Below are 27,936 nucleotides of genomic sequence, written 5' to 3'. Positions count from 1 at the left end.
GGTAGCATCACTTCACCAGAAGCCACTTCAATGAAAAGCTTTTATCTGAATGTTCGAGTTCATTCTGTTGTGGTATAAATATGACACACTTATTTTTTCCCTTTTTTCTTCTTTGCGTTCTTGCCTTTAGCTGCTGCCTCCTCCTCGTCCTTTCCTGTGGCAGCCTTAATCCGCTTCTTTCCCAGAGGCGTCTTTGCAAACCAGTTCTGGTGATAAACAGGAAAACAGACCAGATCAATGATACAAGTACAAAAACATGGTAACACTTTATTTCAATAGTCCAGTGTTCATACTCTAAACTAAAATCAGGTGACAAATAGTTTATGTTAGTACGAGTATCTCTAGACATTTTAGTGATACATTATAGTTGATCAGGGCTATCCAAATAAAGCTGACTACAAAAGTCATTAATTCACATTATTTTTCTTATTACGTTTTTTCCCCCCATTATTCTATAGACCCTTTTTATGTTTGTAAACAGCGGTTACTTATTTTGTGGGCGGAGCCGAACTGGTTGCAGAAAGTGACAGCTAGCGGTTCAGCTGTCATAGAAATATAGAAGATCCTGACGCCTCCTCCACGTATTTTAAAGCTTTGCCAGCAACAGACAGGTTACCTTACACAAATAAGCTTAACTCTTTCAATGGGGTGAGGTTTCCTGAGCCGTACTCACTGTCAGGATGGGTCTAGGATCCAACTACATCACCAAAGTTGCAGTGCCAGATATCGTCATATTCCTAGTGGGAATGTCCAGCGTCTATTAATACGGCACAAGACGTGCCTTTCCTGTATTCCGGGGATCTCTCAGTTTCGGCTTCACTTGCTTCCTCAGAGTTCTGGATACCCTGTGACGTCCACTCCAAATGAGTCTATTCTTTTTAGGTTGTAAGAGATTTCTGAGATAAGCTTAGCTTCCTTCTGCCCATTCTGGAACTCATCCTTGTTTGTTGTTTGCGTCTTTGATGAAGACTGACTTATTTGTTTATTTATGGTTACATTTGATCTTTACTGTGATTTTATATGTTTGACCTGTTCAAGATAAATAAAGATTATGATCTAAATCATGTAAATCACTCAAAAATAACAAAGACATAAATAGCACATATCCACTAGTACTTTAAGGGCCTCCTCCTCGTCCTGAAACACAGGGTCGATCTTGGCCAGCGGAGAGACAAACTCTGCAGCGGTGAGCGGCCTCTTGGCCTGCTGGAGGAGGCGGCGCTCGCTCAGGATGCCGTGGATCACCTGGACCATGTGACCTGCGGTGTAGCCGTCCGAAATCTTGGCCAAGGAGCTGAGGTCCAGGGCTTTGGTTACCTCCCCTCCCTTCTTTCTGATCAGCTGCTTCCACATGACTGAAGATGAACAAATTCAAATGGTAATTTATTTGGCATACCAACAGAAGAATCTTTATTCATGATTTGTCGATGTGAGCACAGAGGTATCAAAGCAATGAGTCCATTCTTACTGTATCTTGAGCCGTAGTCGGGTCTGGGTATGAGGATGATTTTGCTGTATACCTTACACAGGGACTTGATATCAGCACTTTGTGGGTCCACAGCTGTTCCCACCACGAGAACGCGATCCTCCCCTTTGATCAACTTGAGGACCTTGGGCAAGTCTTTCTTCAAGCGCTTGGGATCTAACTGGGTACACAACGCAAAGTGTTTTCAACTGTCAGTTCTACTCTGATAACGGTACAATTGAAATACGACACGATCAAACTGGCTTTCAGTCTTTAATCCTGCTCAGGAATACCTCTTTTTCTTCCTTGGGAACTTTCTTGTAGAACATCTTCTCTGCATCTCCAATCCATATCACTGAAGGTTGCATCAATCTTGCAACCTGAACAGAGATGATTATGAAAGGACTGTTTTTTTTACTTTGTCTTCAAGAAAATCTAAAATATGGTCTAAAAATATTTTAATTTTTTGTTTTATTTCACACATGAACACTTTTTTTTTAACACCAAATAAATGAAGAAATGTTTGCATTGATCTCAGCATAATTGAGTGTCCTTTGAGGCTGTCTGGTCCTGCCCAGTTGGTGTGTGGGTGGCTCTATCTTTGGATGTTCTTGTTACTTATCAACCGATGCACCCAAGGTAAAATTTGCTAAATATGCAGCGCCCTGAGCGAAATCACATCTACTCCCGCATTGACTTTGCATTGACTTTTTATGTAATCTCGTGCGAATTAGTGAAAATCGCCCCAGTGTGACTGCACAGTTACTCCTAAGGTCTCTGGTGAGGTGAAGGTTACAATTATAAGCAGGTTGAGCTGTATGTACGTATGTATTTATATTGTTTATTCCTAAAACCACAGATGAACGATTAGTTAAGTTAAGTTATCCTTTATTTATCCCCTTGGGGAAATTCATCCTCTGCATTTGACCCATCCTCTACTAGGAACCTTCCTAGAACTAGGAGCAGTGGGCAGCCACTGTGCAGCGCCCGGGGACCAACTCCAGTTCTTTTGCCAGTACCTTGGTCAGGAGCACTGACAGGAGTATTAACCCTAACATACATGTCTTTCTTGATGGTGGGAGGAAACCGGAGCACCCGGAGAAGACCCACACGGACACGGGGAGAACATGCAAACTCCACACAGAAAGGACCTGGGACGGACCGGGGTTCGAACCCGGGACCTTCTTGCTGTGAGGCAACAGTGTTAACCACTGAGCCACCGTGCCGTCCACTTAGTAGACTAAGATGCACATAGTCGACTAGTGGATTAGTCTGTGAGACCCCTAATAGACATCAGTGTGTTTGTTACCTTAAAGACCATGTGAAGCATCATGGTGAGGCCACTCTTGCCTGGGTATTTCCCTGCTGTGTTCAGAGGAGACAGATCAAACAGGTTGGCTCCTGTCTCCTGGCAGATGCTATGGACCAGCATCTTCTTACCCACACCTGCCGGCCCCGCCAGCAGGATGGCCTTGATCAGAGGAGCCTTCTCATGGACCACCTGGGAGCCTGCAAACAGCACACACCTACCTCATAATCAACAACACCTACCTCATAATCAACAACACCTACCTCATCATCAACACCTACCTCATCATCAACAACACCTACCTCATCATCAACAACACCTACCTCAGCATCAACAACACCTACCTCATCATCAACACCACCTACCTCATCATCAACAACACCTACCGTACCTCATCAGCACCACCTACCTCATCATCAACAACACCTACCTCATCATCAACAACACCTACCTCATCATCAACACCACCTATCATCAACAACACCTACCTCATCATCAACACCACCTACTGTACCTCATCATCAACACCTACTGTACCTCATCATCAACACCACCTATCAACAACACCTACCTCATCATCAACACCACCTACCTCATCAACAACACCTACCTCATCATCAACAACACCTACCTCATCATCAACACCACCTACCTCATCATCAACACCACCTACCTCATCATCAACAACACCTACATCATCATCATCAACAACACCTACCTCAACAACCTCACTTATGGTGCTCTATATTGGAAGGCTAATAAGGCAATAACATCACAAAATAAAATCAATCAGATCAGAATGACCATGAATTCCAATAACCATGGATGTTTTATCTGGGTTCCCACACCTGGGTTCCCACACCTTCTTACACACACACACACACACACACGATATATATATATATATATATATATATATATATATATATATATATATATATATATATATATATACATACATACACACACACACACACACACACACACACACACACACACACACACACACACACACACACACACACACACACACACACACACACACCCATATATATATGTGTGTGTGTGTGAGTGAGTGTGTGTGTGTGTGTGTGTGTGTGTGTGTGTGTGTGTGTGTGTGTATGCGTGTGTGTGTGTGTGTGTGTGTGTGTGTGTACATTTCTGTTTTATTATATAGTATACAGCGAAATTATAAAGATGATGGTGTGCAAGAAAGCTCAAGAGCTGGATTCATCTAAGCTACATAGCATTAGGCCTTAGCTTGCTGAGCCACCATCAGGTCTCAGCAGGAAGTGAACGGCCCTCATACCTAAAGGTAAAACTGCATACAGAGATAAGAGCTGCCGCACATCAGACAACGACGGCATGGGCTCAATGTCATTTAGCCTCAGTGTGGTCCCCAGGTAGCTATAGTCACCTAGGAAGAGGAGGAAACAACGATGAGACCAGCAGGTATTAATCAGCACTCTCAAGGATTTGGGAAAACTGCAGGAAAGGATTTTAAAATCTATGTCCTGATCTAAGAGATTCTTGCAGCCATATTATGACATCGGTCATTCATGGTGTTTTGTCAACCAGTAGAGGGCAGCACATCACCACTAAATCAAGTCCAGACTCCTTGAGAGCGTTACACAGCGCTTGTTTGTAACAAGTTCTACACTGCAAGTCTACACAATCAACTTCAATTGTTTTCACGGTGCTGAAAATCACATTTAGATCAAAATATCACATATGATTCTGAATATAAGAAGAGAAGTGGACTTCTGAAAGACAGCACACCAATCAGAACAAGCAATATACAGGATCTTACCCAAGTAATCCTGGAGCTTAACATTATTTGTCTGTTTCAACAAGCCTTGTTGCACCAGCTCCTGACACAGAGACTCAAGAGTTCTAGTAGACATGAAGAAATGATGTGATCATGTTCTCTGGCGAGTTGCATTTCACTCATTAAACTAATGAAATGAATTGCATAAATCTCAATACTGTGCTTAGTCACACCTCACCTCTCAGCCGTCAGATCTCTGTCTTTTCCTCTTTTCCTCTTCCCACTCTTCGATCCTTTCTTTTTCTGGGAAGAAAAGCCAATACCATCAGCACACAGCTCGAGGTAATCAATGTCAAACACATGATCAATCACATGACCCAACATCCCAAGTTTTTTCCTTTTGACTTTTTTTTTTTTTTACAAAAAGGGCACAAGACACAACAACAAAGAGAAAAGACACGCCGCCGCCGCCACAACAACAACGAAAGGGCAGCACATCCCAAGCATTATAAAAGAGAAGCTGTGGATTTTATTATGTTTTATTTGAGGTGCTAAATATGAATACCTTGGCAGTGAGTTTGGTTTTGCCACCCTTGTCTTTATCCACAGCCAGCTTCCAGTTAGCCAGCTCCTGTCTCATCAGCTCATCCACCTGAGACAAACACAGCACACATTGTCAATTAGTTTCAAACACCAGTGAAAGTCCCACCATGGCCAAATTGCATGGGCCCTAAGGCGGTGAAATTCCCGTAAATTTTTCAATTGATGTTTATTCTTAAATAGCTCATGGATAATATTTCACTCGGGAGGGGGGGGGGTGTTCTCTCTCTCCTCTCACCAAAATGAAATGTTCTATGCTCTCTCGTGATTCTGAATATAGCGGAATCGCTTGGTTTGTCGAAGTAAAACTCTTTTTATAAGGATTTTGGAATGTCAATGGAAAAAATAAATGGGGAATTTCACTCCCTAGGCCCCATGGGGGAACCCGGAAGAGGGTGTGACTTAGGCACTCTATTGAGCAGCTTGGTGACACAGCCCACAGAACAGTATCATGCCAGACCACTGCAGTGTTTTCAAACTGGGCACATCACATCTATTTTCGGCAGTTTCAATTACAGCATTGGCTCTGACTCTCCATTAAAGCAATTAAAAAAAAATCACTTTTGAGATATCTGATTTACCGTAATTCAATTTCTGTGACTAAGCTATTGATGTGTGTCATTCAGAATCCGTAATGGTTAGCAGACTGTGTGCATTCTGTCTGCCAGCATCACCTGAACTCGAATGTCTGCCTCCAGCTCTTTCCTCTTCTCCTCCTTGATCAGCTCGGCCTCATGCCTCTGGCTGAAGTTTCTGGACTCACTGCGGCTCTGCCAAACATCTGATGATGACACACATTCAGTTCAGGCTATGACTTGAATGGCTAAGTGTTGATGTACACAGAGAGGTGGGAATTAGCCAGAATAAATGGCTTATAAACTTGCAATAAACTTGCAAAGTACATACTCATTCCCAGCTTGCAGATTCCCATCTAAAGCACATATTTTATATTACCTGAATCTAAACTTTTAATTCGTATTTTTGTTAGCGTATCATATGTTACCAATGTCAAGTCTTGTCGACTTCTATAAATTTGGACATCTCCACTCTAAACAGACTGTGAAATGGAAAAGATTTAAGGTTGTCAAAAGTATTGATAGTATGGATAGAAAAAATGTGAAAGGGATACAATACTAATTTGCAACAGTGTCAATACCAGCAGTGCTTTCTCTTAATGAAAAATCAAACATACTTTTTTTCATGATTTTCACCTCCCTATCATCTGTTGCTTCAACAAGCTCAAAGTGTTCTGATAGGCTGATGACTAGAGCAGAGGTAATCTGCTGTGTTCTGATAGGCTGATGACTAGAGCAGAGGTAATCTGCTGTGTTCTGATAGGCTGATGACTAGAGCAGAGGTAATCTGCTGTGTTCCGATAGGCTGATGACTAGAGCAGAGGTAATCTGCTGTGTTCTGATAGGCTGATGACTAGAGCAGAGGTAATCTGCTGTGGACGTGCAAAGAGTTTTATCGGGCCTAGATTATGGAGAAGCGTGCGTATGTCCATCCATCCGTGGTATTGAAAATGGTATCGAGCATCAATATTTTCAGTATTGAAGTTAGAAATCCTAGTATGGTGACAACCATAAAAAGATGAACAAAGTGCTAATATGATCACACATCAAGAGATTGACAGCACTGCTACAAAGTGAGCTGCACCAGTGAAACACCCATAAGATCTCTTGGCCTTTTCTATTCAACCTACCATCATAGGTTTTGTTTCCCACTTCCAAGTCAGACAGAAAAGCTGAAGGTAGCATCTTCAACCCTGCCTCCTCCTCCTCCTGCGGTTCAGAAGAAAGTTATAGGGTTCACTTAGTTAGCACCCAGCATTTTTCTTCACTGTAGGGTGATAGCTGATGATGGTTGATGGTTGAATATTAATATAATGTTGACAATAACATCATGACATAAATCTCTTGAATGCTAATACAGGAGGAGTGGTTCATCTCTGAGTGCTAATACAGGAGGAGTGGTTATAAATAACATAATAAAACACAACAGGCATTTAATACAAGTGCAACAAGCCCTTACCTCCTCTCCAGCCTTCCCCTTGCCTTTCTTTCCCCTCTTTTCTTCCCTCCCTTTTGGCTTGTTGTTGGCATCCTCCTCTTCCTTTGCAGCAATTTCTTTCATTAACTGAAAAAAGGGGGAAGTATAAATCCATAAAGAAAACGTCTTTCACCTTCTGTGGACTACCGGTAGTCTCGCCTCCCAGACAATTGGGAGAGCAGAGCTCTGCCTATCAATCGTCTGGGAGCTTCTTGTCAAAAATGGTTGTTTGAACAGCGGCGAGAACAACCGCTAAACAAACCTACGGCCCTTTGTCACGTTACCGGAAAATTACGTTCTCCCCCCATTATCCTCCATAGTGAAACAAACATTATCCTCCATAGTGAAACAAACATCATCCTCCATAGTGAAACAAACATTATCCTCCATAGTGAAACAAACATTATCCTCCATAGTAAAACAACTGGAGATACAGCGAATCACGTTGTAACAGGAAACATTGAAGATGGACGTCCTGACTCCCGAGCAACATTATTTGATTCCGTTCTAATCGTTTACAAGCACCCGAGTTCTGCAGGAAGACGATTGGTTCTGCAATGCTTTTTTTTTTACTCTCAAATTGTTTCCACCCAGTTTTAACAATGAAAACTGGGAGAAAGTTCTTAGTCTCTAGTTGAGCGACATGGATAGAGACTGAGAACTGAATCTATCTGTGAACTAAACTGTAAAAGCATGCAGTGAGTCGTACTTTTGATCGAGGCTGTAATGTACCTGTTGAGGGGTTTTTGATCGAGGGTGTAATGTACCTGTTGAGGGGGTTTTGATCGAGGCTGTAATGTACCTGTTGAGGGGGTTTTGATCGAGGGTGTAATGTGACCTGTTGAGGGGGTTTTGATCGAGGCTGTAATGTACCTGTTGATGGGTTTTTGATCGAGGCTGTAATGTACTGTACCTGTTGAGGGGTTTTTGATGGAGGGTGTAATGTACCTGTTGAGGGGGTTTTGATCGAGGCTGTAATGTACCTGTTGAGGGGTTTTTGATCGAGGCTGTAATGTACTGTACCTGTTGAGGGGTTTTTGATGGAGGGTGTAATGTACCTGTTGAGGGGGTTTTGATCGAGGGTGTAATGTACCTGTTGATGGGGTTTTGATCGAGGCTGTAATGTACCTGTTGAGGCGGTTTTGATGGAGGGTGTAATGTACCTGTTGAGGGGGTTTTGATTGAGGCTGTAATGTACCTGTTGAGGGGTTTTTGATCGAGGGTGTAATGTACCTGTTGAGGGGTTTTTTCAGCAAAGATGAGAGCTGAGCCTCCATCCTCTTCATCTGGGTAGTCTGGAAAAGATCCTGTGGCGTCGCTATTGAACAAGTGTGCACAAAAGAGAGAATAAGTTAAAAAAAATCAACTACTTGATTAAATTCACTATTCATAGAACTGTGTAAATACTCCACTATTATAAGAACAGTCATAACAACCCCGTGTCTTCTTACTGGCATTCGACGAACCACTGTCGGATTTGGACTTTCATGGTCTCGCTCATGTCATGCCCCTCCACATCTCGTAGTTTGTGTGTGATCGTCACGATGGACCTCTGGAAGTCCTCCTCGCGCTCCCCCTGTTTAGTCCGTGTGTGAGCTTTATTGGCCTGGGCAGTCGTCGCTGCAGGACAGGGCTGCTGGTGCTTTGGCTCCATGGCCTGAGAGACACAGGGACAACCATATTTAACCCATTGATACCTGATGCAGCATTTGTGTGTGTATCCCTTTAAGACCGCGAGCCGCGTTAACGTTAAAGTTGAGATGGGGGGGGGGGGTCCCCTAAGCACACTGGTATTCTTTACACTTCCTAATTTATAGACAACAAAGAAATGCTCCAATAAGAGTTTGATGATCGATATTTTTGCTCCTTTTTGACACAAATGTGAAATAGAAAGAATGCCAATATGTTTGGGTGATTTTTCCCCTCAACTACAGGAAAAGGATTTCGAGAGGATACAGCATCTGACAGTATACATATTTACAGCGTTCATCTTGTGGTATAGTTCCAAGTATGGATGGCTTTATGAAAAGTCTAATTTTTCCGGTGCAAAATAATTTGTGTAAAGCGATGGCCCATTTGTCTCACCATTCCCAGAAAAATCATCTCTTCATCCCGAACCCTCTTTGTCTCCTTCCTCTGTACGTAACCCCTCCACACCTGCAAACATGTCAACACTTTAAACACATCTCTGTATGTAACCCCTCCACACCTGCAAACACATCTCTGTATGTAACCCCTCCACACCTGAAGAAATTCCATCAACGCGTTCCCGAGATATCGTGTTAACAAGCTTGGGAATGGCGTTCATGAGGTCACAGTGACCTTGACCTTTGATCACCAAAATCGAATCAGTTCATCCTTGCGTCCAAGTCAACGTTTGAGCCAAATTGGAAGAAATTCCGTCAAGGCATTCCTGAGATATCGCGTTAACGAATGTGGGAATGGCGTTCGTGAGGTCAGTGACCTTGAACTTTGACCACCATAATGTAATCAGTTCCTCCTTGAGTCCAAGTCGACGTTTGAGGCAAATTTGATGAAATTCCATAAAGGCGTTCCTCAGATATCGCGTTAATGAACATTGGACGGACGTACGGACGTATGGGCAACCCGAATCCATAATGCCTCCGGCCTGGCTATCACCGGCGGATGGCATACAAATATAAATCACCCTCTAGTCTAGTGTGAGAGAGGCGCTGCAGTGTTAGGTTGATGACAGGTTACCTTCTGAATGCAGACCACAGCCGACTCAGTGTCAGCTGTCTCAGGGTCTTTGGCCCTCCGCTGCCTGTCCAGTGCCTGGATCTCTCTGTCTAACTTAGCCCTGAGGCGGCCCTGGCGGGCCCTCTCCGCCACCTGGATCATCTTAATGGCCTCCTCTCGATTCAGGGCTCGGCCAAATACAGTCTGCGGGGAGAGTACAAATTACACACAAACTCATTGATAATGTGTCAAAAGAAACATTCGCATTATGATTAAGAAGTCATCCCAATCAGAAACCTTTTTGATTTATTTTTTTTACGATGATTTTTCTCTCATTTTCTCCCCAATTGTACTTGGCCAATTCCCCCTGCTGTCCCGGCAATTGCTCCACCCCCTCTGCAGATCTGGGAAGAGTTGTAGACTAGCACATGCGTCCACTTTTCACCTGACAGTGAGGAGATTCACCTGCAGGATGACCAGGCACACCGACCGACCAGAGGAACTAGTGCAGCAACCAGGACTCAGACCCCACCGGTTTCCCACCCGCAGACACGGCCAAATGTGTCTGTAGGAACGTCTGACCAAGCCAGAAGCAGCGCTACCGGGAATTAAACGTGGGTCTCCACGGTGGTAGGCGAGTGCTTTTACCGCTACACTACTAGCGTTTCTGTTGTTTTCCATTTTGTTTCCATACTTAACTAAGCTGTAGTTAGTCTACAACTCACTTTTGGGCTTTCTGTATCCGCCATCATTTTGAAGATGCTTGTCAGTATCATTGTTCGCTGTTGGAGTTCTTTGCTGCGTTCACTGATGAAATAACGAGGGATGGGGATTTCAAGGTCTGCCTAGGATGAAAGCAAAGAAAAGTGCTATGTCATCATGATGAGCCATCCCTGCTAAAGCCAAGGCTTGCTATGGATAATTGAACAACATTTTGATCAGTTAGTTTTTAATATTTTGGCTGGCTACACAAACTCACAGGTGTGAGCTTCAGGTCCTGGAGGACATCGTCCATGTAGTGGTACTCGGAGAACTCCTTCTCCACCATTTCATTCTTCAGCTCCAGCACTCTTCCTATCACACCGTCCAGAATCACCCGAATAACACGCCTCTTCTGAGGGTGGACCACCTGATCGTAGGCTTCCTCCAGCTGTCTGAAGATCTGGAGGTAGCGGACGTAAAGGCTGGCCAGATGCTGGAAGAACACCACCCTGTCCTTTTCTGGGTGAGGGGGCTGGGCAGGGAGCTCCTGAGTCAGCAGACTGCTCAGCTCCACCTGGGCATCTGCCCATATCTTGTTGTATGTACTGCAACAGAGCAAACAGTCTGAGTTCAGGCCCAAACTGGGGAAATCTAGTCAAGATGGACTTACCATTGCAATTTATGCAGGACCTTATTCCCTTTTTGTTGTTGTTGCTATAGACAGTTTCATAACCAGAACACAGAACATAAACATTCTAAATGAACCGTAGCTTACTTCTTGTTGCAATGTCTGCTAATAGAATAGCTGACAGGAAATAAACTAGGTTCCAAACGGTTCCCTTGCAATATAATTCCATGTCATGGTATCAGGCATTAGGCTATTTACATTATTTAAGATAATTACCTGAGCCTCAAAATTTGAGTTCAATTTCTAGGCCTATTGAAAAACAGCAACATATTTTAGCCAGCTGGGGTCACATGAGAGTCGCAGCCAAACTTGAATCAGTAACGTTTAAGGTGAATACATTTGGTATCAAACTTGTCATGGTGTTGCCATGGCGTTATAGCTCAACTATTCTGGGCTGGACTGGTGTCTATTACGGTAGGCCACCCTGCCGCCAAGTCAGTCACGGACCGTCCGTTATCCATAATAATGGATAATAATATATAAAAATGCACCTTGAGGGACCATTTTATTCGTCCTAATTACATTGACATAGCTCTGACCACTTTTAAACTTTAACCTCACGAGCCATTTTTTACTTGGCTAGAGAAAGAACGTTTAGCTAGCTAACGCATCCAAAGTTAGCTGCTAACGTTAACTAGAACAAATTTTTAGCTCGGTTTGCTTGCCTAAAACCAAAGTTAACATGAGTTAGCCGCTGTCTAGCATTCGCAACGCTGTTGCTGCAGTAACTTTACCTCTGCGACATGTCGCTGCAGTGCAGACACAGTGTAGGCACAGTGTGACTTTGTTTTCAGTGTTTCATATCTAATGCAAATAAGTCGTGAACTTTATAGCGTTAGATAAGCATCAAACATAACGGTAGTAGAGCTGTGGCTGGATAAAGTCAGCAGCATTTCCCCTGACTTCCGGTAAGGACTTTTCAAAATAAAAGCTTTCGTTCAAACTATAAAATGCATAAATTGAAGTGATGTCACACAATTTGAATATGCATACCTTTGGAAAAGGTGATATTGCATTTAGATATATATATATATCATTTGGTATTGCAGTGCTTAAGAATTGTATTCACTATGCTTGCTCCCATCAATCAGAAGGCCATTCAATTTAAAATCTCTACAAATAAATTAAAACTCAATCGTTGCAAATCAAACTCAGTAAATACATTTAGAATCATACTTCATTTGTCACAGGAAACTGCCCTTAAGTCAATGTGTAAATTTCACTGCTGTTGGCATGGAAATGCAAATCTATACAAGCCTATTTCAAAATAATATTAAAAATTCCAATCTAAATAGTTGCAAAACATACTATGTAGATTCATACTTCTGTAGCGTTCCAGGTAATCCAGGTATTACCTGTAATGTGATGTGCAATAGAAGTGTCTAGATCGCACCTAGGAACTAATGTGGGTGGGTGTGTTCCTAGGGGGAAGGGGGTATATAAGACCAGCGGCCGGGGGCCGGATGTCAGTCTAGCTATGGAGCGAGCTGAGACCGGTTGTTGTGTGTGGAGCTAGCTGTGTGAGCTAGCTGCTAGGAGCTGAATGAGCCTGTGAATAAAGACCCTGTACCAACTACAACTCTCCGTTCCTTGGCGTATCAGCGATACGTTACATTGGTGTCAGCAAGTGAAGCGGTAGCGCCTCTGATTCGGTCGAGAGGGGAGAGAGTGAGGAGGAACGGCGGAGGAAAAGTTGGAGATCAAAGGCTCGAGCGACCTAGCGGTAGCAAGCTGGCTGTGTGAGCTAGCTGCTGCGAGCGCCACGTGTGATGGTGCGCTTAGAAGAATGCCTGTCGGCGAACGGGAGAAAAGAAGAGCTGACGACAGAGATCAGCTCGGCGCTGGCGGCCATGGAGGCCCGTGTGTTGAGGGAGGTCGGACGGCTGTTGGAGACGACGCCAGCCTGGGCGGGGGGGCTTGTGGAGCTGCTGCGGGAGGTCGCGCGGCGCGGAGGGAGGCGGGCGGAGGAGCCGCGGGGACTGTGTCGGACCTGTGGAGAGCCGGGCCACGTGGCGAGGTGGTGCCGGGGCGGTCCCGGGGGGCGGACCGGGCGTGCGGAGCGGGGGTGCTGGGGACAGCGGGGGGCCTGCTGGGCATGCGGTGGATCGGGACACGTGGCCAGAGAGTGTCGGGGGGCTGTCGGGGACTGGAGAGCAGCGGGGGAGGAGAGACGTGCAGGCGGCGGACAGGTGAGACTTTGTTGGACGTGCGGTTCGCCTCAGCATTTGGCCAGAGACTGCACTAAGAGTGTGAACGCTGGAAGAGACACACAGCCAGAGGAGCAGCGGAGTAGCGGAGCAGTGGAGCAGCCTGAGCTACAAGCGGCAGAGCCGGTTATTCAGGGCAGGAGAGTGACGGTTGAGCCGGCCCAGGCTAGCTGCTCTGCGTACCAGCCGGTAGAGGGGGACATCATCTGCAATGCTGTGGCAGGCGGGGAAGCGACACTCGAGCCTGCGGGTGAGCCTGGGGGGTTACCGCCGGGGGAACCGGCCCAGCCTAACCGCTACACACCCCCCACGGTTGCACTGCAAAGAGCCGAGGTGGAGATCGACGCCGGTGGTGTTTGCCCTGCTGCCCTCAACGCGCCGCCCCCTGGGGGAGCGGGACGGGAGGACGAGCGAGTGCAAGACCGGGAGGATGAGAACGTGACTATGGAGGATGTCGATCTGGAGGAGTGGATGCGCAGACAGGCGGAGGACGCTAGCGTTGGACCGGTGCGCAGGTGGGTGGCGGCCGGATGCCGGCCTTGCCTGGAGGAGATGTGCATGTGTTCAGGTACCACGAAGGAACTGTGGGAGTTGTTTCCGGACCTGAGGGTGAGGGAGTCGGGGATTCTGGGGTTGGATGGGCGCGGGAAGAGTGGCAGCGTCGTGGTGGTGCCCAGCTGCCTGCGGGGACTGGCGCTGCGGGGGGCGCACAGGGGCCGCAGGGGTCGGGGGCATCGAGGGCCTGAAGAAACACTCAGCCGCCTTTGTCGAGTTTTCTACTGGGTACAGATGAAGGGAGACGTAGAGGACTACTGCCTTAGCTGTGTCGACTGTAATGTGCTTCAGGTGGGACAGAAGCTTTAAAAGGGGGGATGGAAATGATGGTGGTTTAAATGAATGGGAAGAAAAAAAAGAAAATAAGGTAAATGTGGGAGTTATTGGTGAATTGAAATGTGTGTAAAGAGAAAAGAGGGAATGTAAATGTTGGGGCTTGTGTTAAGTGAAAATGTTGGGGAAAAGGGTGCTAATGGGAAGTAACTAAATGATGGTGGGAGTGAATGCAAAATTAAGTGGTGTTAAAGAGAAGGGCTATTGGAATGGGAATGTGAACGGAAATGTGGGTTGAATTTAAAGGAATGGGAAAAGAGGGAAGAAATGAAAAGAAATGCAAATGGTGGTGGTGGAACGGAAATTGAGAAGTGTGCTAAAAAGATAAGAGACTATGTGGGGAAATGGATGCGGTAATGGAAAATGTTGTGGGGTGTTGGGTTTTGGTACAGGGGGATATGTGTGGGTTGTGGGTGTCAACTGGGCGTTGACTAATGTTGGGTGAGGAGTATGTAGCGTTCCAGGTAATCCAGGTATTACCTGTAATGTGATGTGCAATAGAAGTGTCTAGATCGCACCTAGGAACTAATGTGGGTGGGTGTGTTCCTAGGGGGAAGGGGGTATATAAGACCAGCGGCCGGGGGCCGGATGTCAGTCTAGCTATGGAGCGAGCTGAGACCGGTTGTTGTGTGTGGAGCTAGCTGTGTGAGCTAGCTGCTAGGAGCTGAATGAGCCTGTGAATAAAGACCCTGTACCAACTACAACTCTCCGTTCCTTGGCGTATCAGCGATACGTTACACTTCATTCGTCATGGGAAACTGCTCTTAGCCGGATGTGTGTAAATTTTTTTACTGCTGTTGGCATTTCTGGAAATGCAAATGGAAGATTCCCGGGCTCTCTCAGTTCAAACAAGGCAATTTCAAAAAATGTATGAAAAATCCTTGGGAAATCTCTGGAAAATAAATGAATTGAAATTGGCTCGTTACAATGGTCTGAGAGAGCCCGAGAAGCTTAATTTGCATTTCCAGGAATGTCAACAGCAGTAAAATGTACACACATCTGGCGTAAAGAGCCGTTTCCTATGAACCTACATGTAGGCTATCGACTGAGTTTGTTTGCAACGAAATTGGCTTGTTTCAATGGTCTGAGTGGTAGAGAGCCAGCAAAGCGTTCCAAGAAATAACACGCCATCTACTTTGTATTTATTCTGCTGGTCTATTTTAATTCAAACATTACACCAGTGGTTCCTCTTAGTGTTCTTAACGTATGTTCATGTTTGGTCTCAGATTGCTACTTAAACCGAACTTTATCGGGCTTTTATTTTGAAGGCAAAATCACTAAACCGGAAGTGAAACTGTGGGAAACTTGCTCGATTCACGGAGATGTTCTGTGTTGACAGCTCAGTGGTTGACGCTTCTCCGTCTCCATAGTAACGGTGATTCCGGAAGTAACCCATGTGGTTAAAAAAAACTTCTTTCAACTGCTCTACTGTATGTGCTTAACTGTGTTTTACAGTATATCTGGTCTACTGCAATTGTGTTTTGGAGTATGATACTATGGTAAATGTGTTTTTCTGCGTAACATTAATATTGCACAGTATTACTGGTTTACTGCATTTAATATAATATTTTACAATAAATTACATTTAATAAAATAAATACAATAAGTACAGTGAATAAAACAGGTATTTATTGTTAACAGATTTGTACAAATTGAATCCATTTAATATTCTCACAGGCATAAAGAACAATGTCACAAAACAATGAACAATATGGGCACTATTCAAAAACAAAAACAAAGACAATAGAAAACACTACAGGACAACACATCCACCAACAGGAGCACATGTGCATCATTTGGGTGCCAGCCATGAACTAGAAAAAGGCTAACTTGTAAAAACATAGAACTGTAATAGATACTTTAATTTGAATATGAACTACATACATTCAAAACAGGCTTCTGAATGTATCTGGACACTGTAGCATAAAATCTCTTCATAACTTTTGGGATTTCTTGTACATTGTACAATAATAGAACAAGAAATAAAAATGGCAACATGAACATGTGTAGCATTTAAATGCCAAACGGCACACAAACCAGCAAGGCTGTATTGTTAGAAACCATTACGTATCAACGCTGATATTTTTTGGTTAAAATAAGTCTTAAATAGCTCGATATTCCAACGTTTCTGGTATCCCATCTCACTTTATCCAATCAGGACAGGAGAGGGAACTCCACAAAGAGGATTGCGTCAACACAGTTCTCATTCCCAAGTAGTCAAATACTTTGGAGGATTTGGGTTGGTGTTCTGGACCGGATCACCTGGGTTGGTGTTCTGGACCGGATCACCTGGGTTGGTGTTCTGGACCGGATCACCAACCCGGAGCGTCAGTTATTTGCCTACTTGGGAATGAGAACAGTGTTGACTCAATCCTTCCTCCAGCACCGTTTACAGCAGTGGTTTCCAACCCCTGGTCTACGGACCACTGCCGGTCTGCAAAGCATTTGCTAGTGGGCTGTGAGGAAATGGCAGGGTAGAAAGGAAAGAGAGAGACATGGGCTGATGAACTTGGCTTGGTCTGTGTGTGCGCTGCTGCCAGCCTGCACCTTTCCTCAGCCCTCTCACGCTCACGCAAGCTCATCAGACGGTCACAACGAGCGAGCTTGAGAATCATCGCTTTAGACTTTCTTCAGAAGAGGTGGTGGAGATAAAAGGTGACCTGCACCCGACTCAACGATGATAACACAAGCTTTCAACTTGGCATACGAGTATGCTGCCAAATGACCCACGCTGCAAATGACACTGGGCTGAAAAGTATGTTTGACATAACATCTCCGCATTCTGTATCAAAGTCAAGGCTGAATATCACGAGATAACTTAAGACACAAAAGCACTGAAAACATCATCGCCTTGTTGCAGGGACACATAACAAGCCCAAGGCTCCCACTACACACAGTGATATTGGTGAGTTGCAATGATCTATGTAATATTCATGCCAGGAAAATACGCACTGTGTATTTAATATCCAAAGTATGAACAGCACCTTCAAATATGCGCTGTAAAAGGACAGATATTATTTGTAAAAGAGAGTAAGTATTGTAACTTAAAATATGGGACGGCTGTGGCTCAGGAGGTAGAGAGCAGGTCGTCCACTCGGAAGGTTGGTGGTTCGATCCCCGGCTCCTCCAGTCCGCATGTCGAAGTGTCCTTGGGCAAGACACTGAACCCCAAATTGCTCCCGATGGCTGTCTCGGCACAATGCGTGGCAGCTGGTCGCTATATAAATGCAGTCCATTTACCATTTACAATATTAATGCTTGTGTTAGTGTATGGTGGTAAGAGTTCATATCAAGAAATGGAGTTATTATGTCCCACCTAAGACTCCCCCCATTCTTGTATTTTAAATGTTTTCCTTTCAAAAAGTGAAAGTGATGATACACAGTTGAGTAAAGCCTCTCTCACACATAGTTCCCAGTAATTAAAGCCTCTCTCACACATAGTTCCCAGTAATTAAAGCCTCTCTCACACATAGTTCCCAGTAATTAAAGCCTCTCTCACACATAGTTCCCAGTAATTAAAGCCTCTCTCACACATAGTTCCCAGTAATTAAAGCCTCTCTCACACATAGTTCCCAGAAATTCACGCTTCAGGCACCGCTAGTAGTGATCTTCATTATTCACACATGCAGCGGCATTCAGGAACATTTCCATCTTGCACCTTTTCACACACACTATCAATGCTGTTCGGCGGGGAGGGGAACTGGGGGGAATAGCATGATCCTCCCACGCGCTACGTCCTGCAAGTGAAACTCCGCGCTGTCAGTTTAAAAGAAAGCGGCTAGTGACTGCACATGTATTGGAGGAAGCATGTGCTAGTCTACAACTCTCCCTAGATCGGCCGTGGAGAGCAACGACCTGGACAGCAGGGAGAATTGGCCAAGTACAATTATGGAGAAAATGGGAGGGAGAGAACCCGGAGGGGAGAACAAATAAATAAATAAAAGATAAAAGAAGCCAAAAGATGCTTATAATAAACAGACTTGGCAACGGTGCTGTGAATGAAAGCAGGAACATAATGCAGGGAAGGGAAGGGAAGGGAAACCCCCCCCCCCCCCCCCCCCCACTAGAATGAGTGGCTTTGAAAGACAATGGGACGGTGCTGACACCTCTCTACAGCTGCCCACCTCATGTTGCTGACACCTCTCTACAGCTGCCCACCTCATGTTGCGGACACCTCTCTACAGCTGCCCCACCTCAGGTTCTGATAGTCCCACAAATACCCAGGAAGTCTTTACAGTAGTATAGAAAGGTGCAGGAGGAAACACGGCAGGTTTATCCCTGTCTTTTTTCCACAGTCTTTGCAAGATTGTGATTACAAGTCGATTCATGGACGGTAGGCTACCTCGCTGTGGTGTCGTCCACCACATCTGGATCTTCATCCATGGTGGAATGATGGTGGGATCCGACTTGCGGTAGCTGAGCTGTAAAGAAATAGAGGGGCAATGCAGAGGTCATGAGATGGTCAGGGGGTCATCTACAGGTTTAAATCAACAGGTAGACTAACAAATTGAGAGTAGAGCAGAGCCAGACCATGCAAGATAGGAAAAGAAACAAAAATATAGCCGCAAGCAGCCATGACAGGGGTTCAAGCCTTTTCTGAACGGCACTGATGTCACAAAACGTCAGCGGTTCTTTGGACAAAGTCCAAACATATCCCTCGATATATCTGCCAAGTTTCGCCATCATTCAATCAACAGGTGTGGCGTTATGACCGTTATTGTTAGGCCAAGCACAGTCAGCAGCAGCAGCTTATATAAAAGCAGAAGTTCTGGCTTTAAAGGTGCTGTCAGCGATTTTCCCAGTTTGACTGGATTCTTAGGTTTCATTTTTCAAACATCAGTGAGCAGTCCCCCTCGGAAAAGACAACGGAGAAAATTCTTACCTAGTTGGAAGTCCGTTCAAATTCAGTGAGTCGTTGGAGGAAGGTGATGACCCGAGGGTTGATGCTTGTCGCGTTTCTCTTGGCAACACTTCCTGTCTTGCCGCTCGTACCGAGTTTGGCTGGGCATTTGGTCCCCCCATCTGGATTGATCCTCACAAAGAATCTTTTTAACAGAAAAAATAAATGACACTTGAATTTTGAAGTTAAGAAATACATTACAGCAATCGGATACATACGTTTCTTCATCTGCAGTCAAACTGCTATTTATGTATTAGTTTTCATTCATAAATGGTATGTAATCTTGCATATTGTGGCAATAAAAAGTGATTCTGATGACCTCTGTATCATCTCCAGTGTGCTGGATGCTGACTCCTGATACTCCAGGTTGAAGACATAATATGACCCAAAAAAGACGGCAAGGACGCTGGCAAAGTCGTGCAGCTGCTCAGACTCGTAAAATACTTTCCCCTCCATACTGACCATCCACCTGGTTGCAGACATCAAACTATCTCCTAAAACAGACAAACCCTTGTCAGGATAACTGTAGTGGGTAGAAGTGCAGAATACCACAACAATGACATAGATTTATCTAAAAACTATTACAATATGCTAGAAAATACTTCTCTTACCAAGCATGATTACCCTTGGTGTGGTGGGTAGGGTCATCTCCATCTCAACAGACATCTTGGTGGAAGATGCCTTCAAAACACAAATGGAAAACTCTTAAATATTAACTAGTAATTTTAAATTATATCTAAAGGGCCAGTGTACCCAGATTACAAACTGTTTTGAGATCTTCACCCTGAGATTTCACCCCTAGACCGGGCTACCACCCCGAAAGAGTGCAAGTGAATGAAAGTGAGTTTGAGGGGCTTAAAGTATTTTGTCAAAGCATTAGGTTCCATAAGCACAACATCTGAATGGCTAAATAACAATATGTGTAAACCCAAAATGTCTGTGATTTGGGTGAATTGATCCCTTAAATTAAAATCATTCACATTTAAGATGTGTTTTAAGTTGAGAGTGAATGTGTAAAATGTAAAAAAAATATTACATCAGCCAAGATGAAGATTGAGTCCTCTTTTTCTTGGAAGTACTTCATCAATAAAAGGATGGCTGTTGTGGCGATCTGCTGGTGGTTCAACTCTGCGCTGTCGCACTGACGTAGCAGGTCATCAATCTCTGTGTTCCACTTAAATCTCTGGCTTTGAAAAAAGGTCAAAATCCTCGTTCCCTTGGTGAGGACAGCTTCACTGAGGCATGTGTGGAGCTCAACACCAGTCAGGGTGTAGAAGTGAGCACAGAGGCCTCTTTTAGTAAAAAGGAATGGCCACTGCTCTTCAATCTCACATAAGGCGAGAGCAGGCCAAGAATTGACCATGTGCCTCTGATAAGTATAAGTCAATGCCATGTCAATGTCAATGTCATCGCTCATCTCTATTATTTGAGGTCCTGCTGATCTGAAGACAGTTGACAAAGTCTGTCTTTTTGCCTCCAACGATTCTGCTGTTTCTCCTTCTGGTAGAGCTTTGGGTTGCCAGTTGATGCAGCCATAACTGTCCAGTTGAGATCTCCCCATTGTGATGGCAGCATCACCACCACTGGTATAACTGGTAGGCCTTTTCCTAGGCTGCCGGATTCTGAAACTGACATTGCGTCTGTTGACATGTTCAACTCTTGTTTTAATCTGTCTGAGTAAGGAAAAATAACCACAGTCTAACTGCTCACCGTCTGCAGTCTTATCAGCAAAGGTAGCAGGGTATTGAGAGACAATAGCTCTGGCTATCTCCTCACAAGCAGCTCTGTTGGGGTTGGGGCAATGTCCACGCATTTCTGACACAACAGTCCGAACCATTTGTCTCCTGTCATCTGGGCGAGCTAAGTCACCTCTTGCCATGGCCTGTGAGAGACGTGCTGGCATCTTCTCCCATGGAACCTGAAAACTCCTGACCCAAGACGTTTTGCTTCTATATGGTTGTGTGAAAGGAAGTTGACTTGAGCCGTGTGCAGAATGGAGTGAATTCTGTGAAGAACCCTCTATCGACATGAGCACAGGGAGTGGGCAATTAGTTCCAGGTTCCTTCGGGTGGTTTGAAGAATCTGACTTCACTTGGTTATCTGGATACACACACACAAAAACAGAACAATTCTACATTAACTACTGTATGTACAGATGGAATATTTATAGAGTAATCGGGGTTCCTACTAGTGTTAATTTTGACAGCTATTTTTTTATTTAGTCTTAGTCGTGTGTTAAATGTCCTTGTTAGTCTTTGTCATATTTAGTCAACCTCATCCTGTTTTTATTTAGTCAAGTTTTAGTCGACTAAAAGTTTGAGCATTTTAGTCTCAGCTTAGTCAAATAAAACCATAAGTATTTTAGTCTAGTTTTAGTCAATGAAAACTGTTGAATCTGCTGATGCGCTTGCACTAGTAATCGTATTTCGAAGCAGTGTTGGCAACTCTTTCCCAGGGAAAGTAGCTAATGCTGACCCTGCCCACCCGGGCCAGGGTCGGCGTACGGCGGTAGCAACGACAAGTGGGCCGTATTTACAGTCCCTGCTCAGCCCACAGCTGAGGGGAGAATGGAGGGAGGCTGGCTGTGCTGTGTGGAAAGCACTCAGACTTCTCTGGATATAACGTAGACAAGCAAGTAGCTGTACATTTTGGGAACACAATGCCTCATACACATATAGATAAGACACTTCGCTAAGACTGGGCGGGTTCTGTTGTAACTACTGCAAATGTTTTTAAGACAGCTACATGTCAGCTAGATCTATGATGCTGCAGCACAGGAACCTGAACTGCGGGAGGGAAACAGTCTATAATTAGTGTTAATTTTGTCGTCTAATTTAAAATTTAGTCGTAGTCTTAGTCCTGTGTCAAATGTCCTTGTTAGTTTTTATCATATTTAGTCAACCTCATCGTCTTTTTGTTTAGTCAAGTTTTAGTTGACTAAAAGTTTGAGGATTTTAGTCTCGTCTTAGTCAATTAAACTAAAAGTCTGAACATTTTAGTCCCGTCTTAGTCTTGGGGAAAAATGTAGTCGACTAACATTTTTCGTCGACAAAATTAACACTAGTTCCTACAAACTTTGAATTAAACCCCCCCCCCCCCCCATTTTCTCCCAATTGTACTTGGCCCTTCTATGATAAATTAAACAGATAATGTGTTCTCACCTTTTTTGAATGCTTGAATGAGTCTTCGACTCTGTATTGGAGTTAGGAAAGGGTTCATGTCAACAGGTTCGACAAACCGGAAATCTTCTCTCTCTTCGACACCGATGTTTCTTAGGTGCTCAGTAAGTGTCCTCGGTGTCTCTTCATGCACTTCAGGTAATGACATGTTAATCTCATGTCGTAGGAAGTCATCATCCGTATCTGCAATGGTTTAAGAGGCAACATGTTGGGAATAAAGCAACATTATTCTACAATAGAAACCTAATAGAAAACTACCACAGTTACCAGCCAGCAGTGACTCATATTTACATTTGAGGGATAATCTTACTTGCATTATTCTGACCTGCGGATAAAAGAGAGGAGCCTATTCAAAATACTTGACTTGTCCGTAAACTACAATTTGAACCCTAATATGATCTTGAACATAACTTAGCCCTTTCTCATGGCAATGTTATCCATTTTGGTGAGCTCAGATATAAAGCTAGGTAATTTATTCACAGCTAAAGGAAATAGGAGAATGTTGAAATAATTTTCCAGGACAGAAGATTTTCCAGGACATTTCTTTCATTTTCCATGACTGGAAAATTGGTAAACTGTTTTCCAAGTTTTCCAGGACGTGTGGGAACCCTGGTTTTAATGCTTCTAATGCAGGTTGCTGTACATTTTCTGAAGCACATAATACACTTGTACAGCTTCTCGCCTGTGTGGATTGTCATGTGGCTGGCTGTGTAGACAATGGATCTTTTGAAATGTTCTAGCTACCATATTTGCAGCTGTACCACATTTCTCGTGTGAACTCTCATATGAATTTGTAATAAAGCTTCTATGCTACAGGCTTTTCCACAGGTAGGGCAGGTCTTTCTTTTCCTCTCCAGCTCGTCTTACCTCCATTTTCCTTCTGGATTTGGTTCAGACTTGAAGTAGTGATGAGGTCCAGGTCATGTTCACTTTTCACACTTGGGAAAGGAGAACCTGCCAAAGTAAAAGTATCATCGACTGTGTCTTCTATTCTTTGACTGGTTGGGATCTGCTGCTCTTCCTCTTTAACCTGTGGAGGCTCTGGCTTCTCCCCTCTTTTCACCACGAGACAATCTATGAAGTCAGGAGTAAATAAACAACCAGATAAATTATTCAACTGGAGTAAAGCTGCAGCCATTCACAAACAAGTCAACGCTGATATGAAGAAAGTCTCTATGTATAAGATACTCTACAAACCTTCTAGTAGTACTTTAATGGCAGGTTCAATAGCGATATTTAGCATTTCTCGTTGCTGCTGCTCCCTGAAGGACTCCTCATACTCTTCTATTGTGTTTCCTACCGCACCGTAGATCTCTTCAGCTGACAAAGTCAGTCTTTTTGCCTCCAAGGATTCTGCTGTTTCTCCTTCTGGTAGAGGTTTGGGTTGCCAGTTGATGCAGCCATAACTATCCAGTTGATATCTCCCCCTTTTGATGGCAGCATCACCACCACTGGTATAACTGGTAGGCCTTTTCCTAGGCTGCCGGATTCTGAAACTGACATTGCGTCTGTTGACATGTTCAACTCTTGTTTTAATCTGTCTGAGTAAGGAAAAATAACCACAGTCTAACTGCTCACCGTCTGCAGTCTTATCAGCAAAGGTAGCAGGGTATTGAGAGACAATAGCTCTGGCTATCTCCTCACAAGCAGCTCTGTTGGGGTTGGGGCAATGTCCACGCATTTCTGACACAACAGTCCGAACCATTTGTCTCCTGTCATCTGGGCGAGCTAAGTCACCTCTTGCCATGGCCTGTGAGAGACGTGCTGGCATCTTCTCCCATGGAACCTGAAAACTCCTGACCCAAGACGTTTTGCTTCTATATGGTTGTGTGAAAGGAAGTTGACTTGAGCCGTGTGCAGAATGGAGTGAATTCTGTGAAGAACCCTCTATCGACATGAGCACAGGGAGTGGGCAATTAGTTCCAGGTTCCTTCGGGTGGTTTGAAGAATCTGACTTCACTTGGTTATCTGGATACATACACACAAAAACAGAACAATTCTACATTAACTACTGTATGTACAGATGGAATATTTATAGAGTAATCGGGGTTCCTACAAATGTCCAATTAAAAGTTAAACATTCCATACTTTTTCCAGACCTTGATTTGTTTTTGAAGATTTTGTCTGATGTTTAATATCATACGACTTACACATATATAGACATGTCGCCCCTGCTAACTAGGTCATATCACTGTATAGATGAAGATTGTTCTTCACAGCGACAAATAGGCTATCAGGATACGTGAGATGATTGGCAGGGTTCCTACACGGTTTGCATTTGAAAATTCCTTATGTTTTTGACTGGAATTGATTTTGGTTCATGGTATTTGATATAATGCATGATGACAGCTGCTGGGTAGAGAAAGCATCCGTCTATCTGAACATTATTCTTCACATCAACAAAAACTCTGGACTCAAAGTGGGTCTACAACATAAAAGCTAGAATTCTGCATGTATCGGCCCCGAACCACAACATTTTCCATATATATATTTTTTTATACTTTTTCAAATTCCCAAATTATTCAAGACCTGGAAATGATCAAATTCATTTGTAATAGTTTTCCAGACCGGCGTAGGAATCCGTAGTAATAATAAATAACAATAATAATAATAATATAATAATAAATGCCAGCTCTGAAGTTTATATGAGGAACAAATTCAGTGTTTGGGGAAATCACGTGCAATATATCAAAACGTGCAATATTATTTTACTACCTCAGCAGTATTTTATTAGTATTTTATTATTGTTTTGGTTCTGTTTTTTTTTGCCCCCCGTCTAGGTGTCCTGTGTCCTTATCTGTTCTAAATGTTTGCTTTTCTTAAATGTTTTTAATGTTTTTTTTAACGTCTGATTTTAATGCACTGTCAGCTGAAGCACTCTTAATTTCGTTGTATGGGGAACTGTGCAATGACAATAAAGGCTATTCTATTCTATTCTATTCTATTCTATTCTATACCCTGGCAATGAAATCTAGAGTTTCAAGATTTATCTCTGTCTCTCTTTCACACTTAACTCAACTGTTCTCTTAAGTTAAGACAGGTCTTCTATGATAAATTGAACAGATAATGTGTTCTCACCTTTTTTGAATGCTTGAATGAGTCTTTGACTCTGTATTGGAGTTAGGAAAGGGTTCATGTCAACAGGTTCGACAAACCGGAAATCTTCTCTCTCTTCGACACCGATGTTTCTTAGGTGCTCAGTAAATGTCCTCGGTGTCTCTTCATGCACTTCAGGTAATGACATGTTAATCTCATGTCGTAGGAAGTCATCATCTGTATCTGCAAAGGTTTAAGAGGCAACATGTTGGGAAGAAAGCAACATTATTCTACAATAGAAACCTAATAGAAAACTACCACAGTTACCAGCCAGCAGTGAGTGACTAATATTTACATTTGAGCAGAGGGATAATCTAACTTGCATTATTCTGAGCTGCGGATAAAAGAGAGGAGCCTATTCAAAATACTTTGTTTATATGAGCTTGAACATAATACCCTTTCACATGGCAATGTTATCTGTTTTGGTGAGCTCAGATATATAGCTAGGTAATTAATTTGCAGCTAAGGGAAATAGAACGTTAAAATATTTTTTCAGGACAACACAAGACTTTGACATTTTACTATTTCTCTCATTGTCCATGACTGGAAACTTGGTCAACTGTTTTTTCTTTTCCAGGATGTGTGGGAACCCTGGTTTTGATGCGTCTAATGCAGGTTCATTGCTGTGTAGGAAAAATAAAAAAGTGGCACAAGAAAGCTCAGCATGCCAAAGTAGAACAATCAAGAGAAAAAAGTAGCTTCTTGGATATTTAGGAGCAAAATGTAATCACAAAGTATTGTGCATGTGTACTGAAACAGTTTACAAACAATGTAGATCTTGGTAAATGGTAAATGGCCTGCATTTATATAGCGCTTTTATCCAAAGCGCTTTACAGTCAGTAGGTACATTCACCCATCGATGGTGGCAGGCTGCCACGCAGGGTGCTGGCACACCAACGGGAGCAATTTGGGGATCAGTGTCTTGCCCAAGCACACTTCGACATGCAGACTCGAGGAGCCGGGAATCGAACCACCGACCTCTTTTATCCAAAGCGTTTAGTTGACGACCCGCTCTACCTCCTGAGCTACAGCCGCCCCACATCTTCAATCAAATAAACACGGGCATGAAAGCAATGCATTTCAACCTCGCTGGTCTTCGTCAGCTAGTACAGCCTGACGCTAGTACAGCCTGACGAAGACCAGCGAGGTTGAAATGCGTTGCGTTTTATGCCCCTGTTTATTTGATTGAAGATGTACATTGTTTGTGTACTTTTTTGTTTGTGTATTGTACATGTGTACTGTTTCAATCAGTACACATACAATACTTCCTGATTAAATTTGGCTCCTAAATATCCAAGAAGCTACTTTTTTCTCTTGATTATTCATTGATGTGTAGGTACATTTTCTGAAGCACATAATACACTTGTACAGCTTCTCGCCTGTGTGGTCATGTGGCTGTGTAGACAATGGATCTTTTGAAATGTTCTAGCTACCATATTTGCAGCTGTACCACATTTCTCGTGTGAACTCTCATATGAATTTGTAATAAAGCTTCTATGCTACAGGCTTTTCCATAGGTAGGGCAGGTCTTTATTTTCCTCTCCAGCTCGTCTTACCTCCATTTTCCTTCTGGATTTGGTTCAGACTTGAAGTAGTGATGAGGTCCAGGTCATGTTCACTTTTCACACTTGGGAAAGGAGAACCTGCCAAAGTAAAAGTATCATCGACTGTCTCTTCTATTCTTTTACTGGTTGGGATCTGCTGCTCTTCCTCTTTAACCTGTGGAGGCTCTGGCTTCTCCCCTCTTTTCACCACGAGACAATCTATGAAGTCAGGAGTAAATAAACAACCAGATAAATTATTCAACTGGAGTAAAGCTGCAGCCATTCACAAACAAGTCAACGCTGATATGAAGAAAGTCTCTATGTATAAGATACTCTACACACCTTCTAGTAGTACTTTAATGGTGGGTTCAATAGCGATATTTAGCATTTCTCGTTGCTGCTGCTGACTGACAGGCTCCTCATACTCTTCTATTGTTTTTCCTACCGCACCGCAGATCTCTTCCGCTGCCGCCTTTAACCGCTCGTTGATGAAAGCTCTCAGCAACTCCATTTTAGACATTTTAGAGCAGAAACTCTCCTTCACACCAACTAATGCTAAGCTAATGTCTCAGCTATGTGTCCATTGTAAACACTAGAGAGAGAACACAGAACAGGCGGAAAAGGTGTAATCTTCTTCTCTGATTTAAATGGCGGATCGCAACCAACGTTTATAGGTGCATACCGCCACCTGCTGTACCGGAGTGTGTAATAGCTGCTAGCAGCTCGTCTGATACACGGATCTATTAAATTAACTGGCAATGGAGTTAATCGCCAAACTGCACAAATTGCACATCCGGCCTCATCTGAACCTGAACGAGCTGTTCAGTATGAAAGACAA

At 43.7% G+C, this 27,936-nt stretch overlaps 2 protein-coding genes across 2 annotated transcripts; both read right to left on the bottom strand.

The window, feature by feature from the left end:
• Positions 1-89: 89 nt before the first annotated feature.
• Positions 90-18,762, bottom strand: LOC310786167 (dynein regulatory complex protein 11; the record flags this gene model as incomplete). Its single annotated transcript, XM_083647340.1, has 20 exons — positions 90-206; positions 1,117-1,355; positions 1,469-1,646; positions 1,759-1,845; positions 2,775-2,974; positions 4,084-4,191; positions 4,585-4,667; positions 4,781-4,845; positions 5,108-5,194; positions 5,817-5,923; positions 6,848-6,926; positions 7,177-7,281; positions 8,428-8,512; positions 8,646-8,851; positions 9,280-9,351; positions 9,916-10,098; positions 10,620-10,739; positions 10,874-11,201; positions 13,275-13,430; positions 18,722-18,762. The coding sequence occupies 20 exons, from the start codon at positions 18,760-18,762 to the stop codon at positions 90-92; spliced, it is 2,646 nt and encodes an 881-aa protein (XP_083503466.1).
• Positions 18,606-27,609, bottom strand: LOC310786166 (uncharacterized protein; the record flags this gene model as incomplete). Its single annotated transcript, XM_083647339.1, has 6 exons — positions 18,606-18,800; positions 19,262-19,424; positions 19,599-19,773; positions 19,891-19,960; positions 20,316-20,531; positions 27,511-27,609. The coding sequence occupies 5 exons, from the start codon at positions 27,607-27,609 to the stop codon at positions 19,262-19,264; spliced, it is 723 nt and encodes a 240-aa protein (XP_083503465.1). The 3' UTR covers positions 18,606-18,800.
• Between the last annotated feature and the right edge of the window lie 327 nt (positions 27,610-27,936).

This window comes from Poromitra crassiceps (assembly GCF_964638095.1).
Source record: "Poromitra crassiceps genome assembly, chromosome: 12".
Classification (NCBI taxonomy): Eukaryota; Metazoa; Chordata; class Actinopteri; order Beryciformes; family Melamphaidae; genus Poromitra; species Poromitra crassiceps.
The sequence above is the reverse complement of the archived record's forward strand: the minus strand, read 5'-3'. Positions and strand labels throughout refer to the sequence as shown.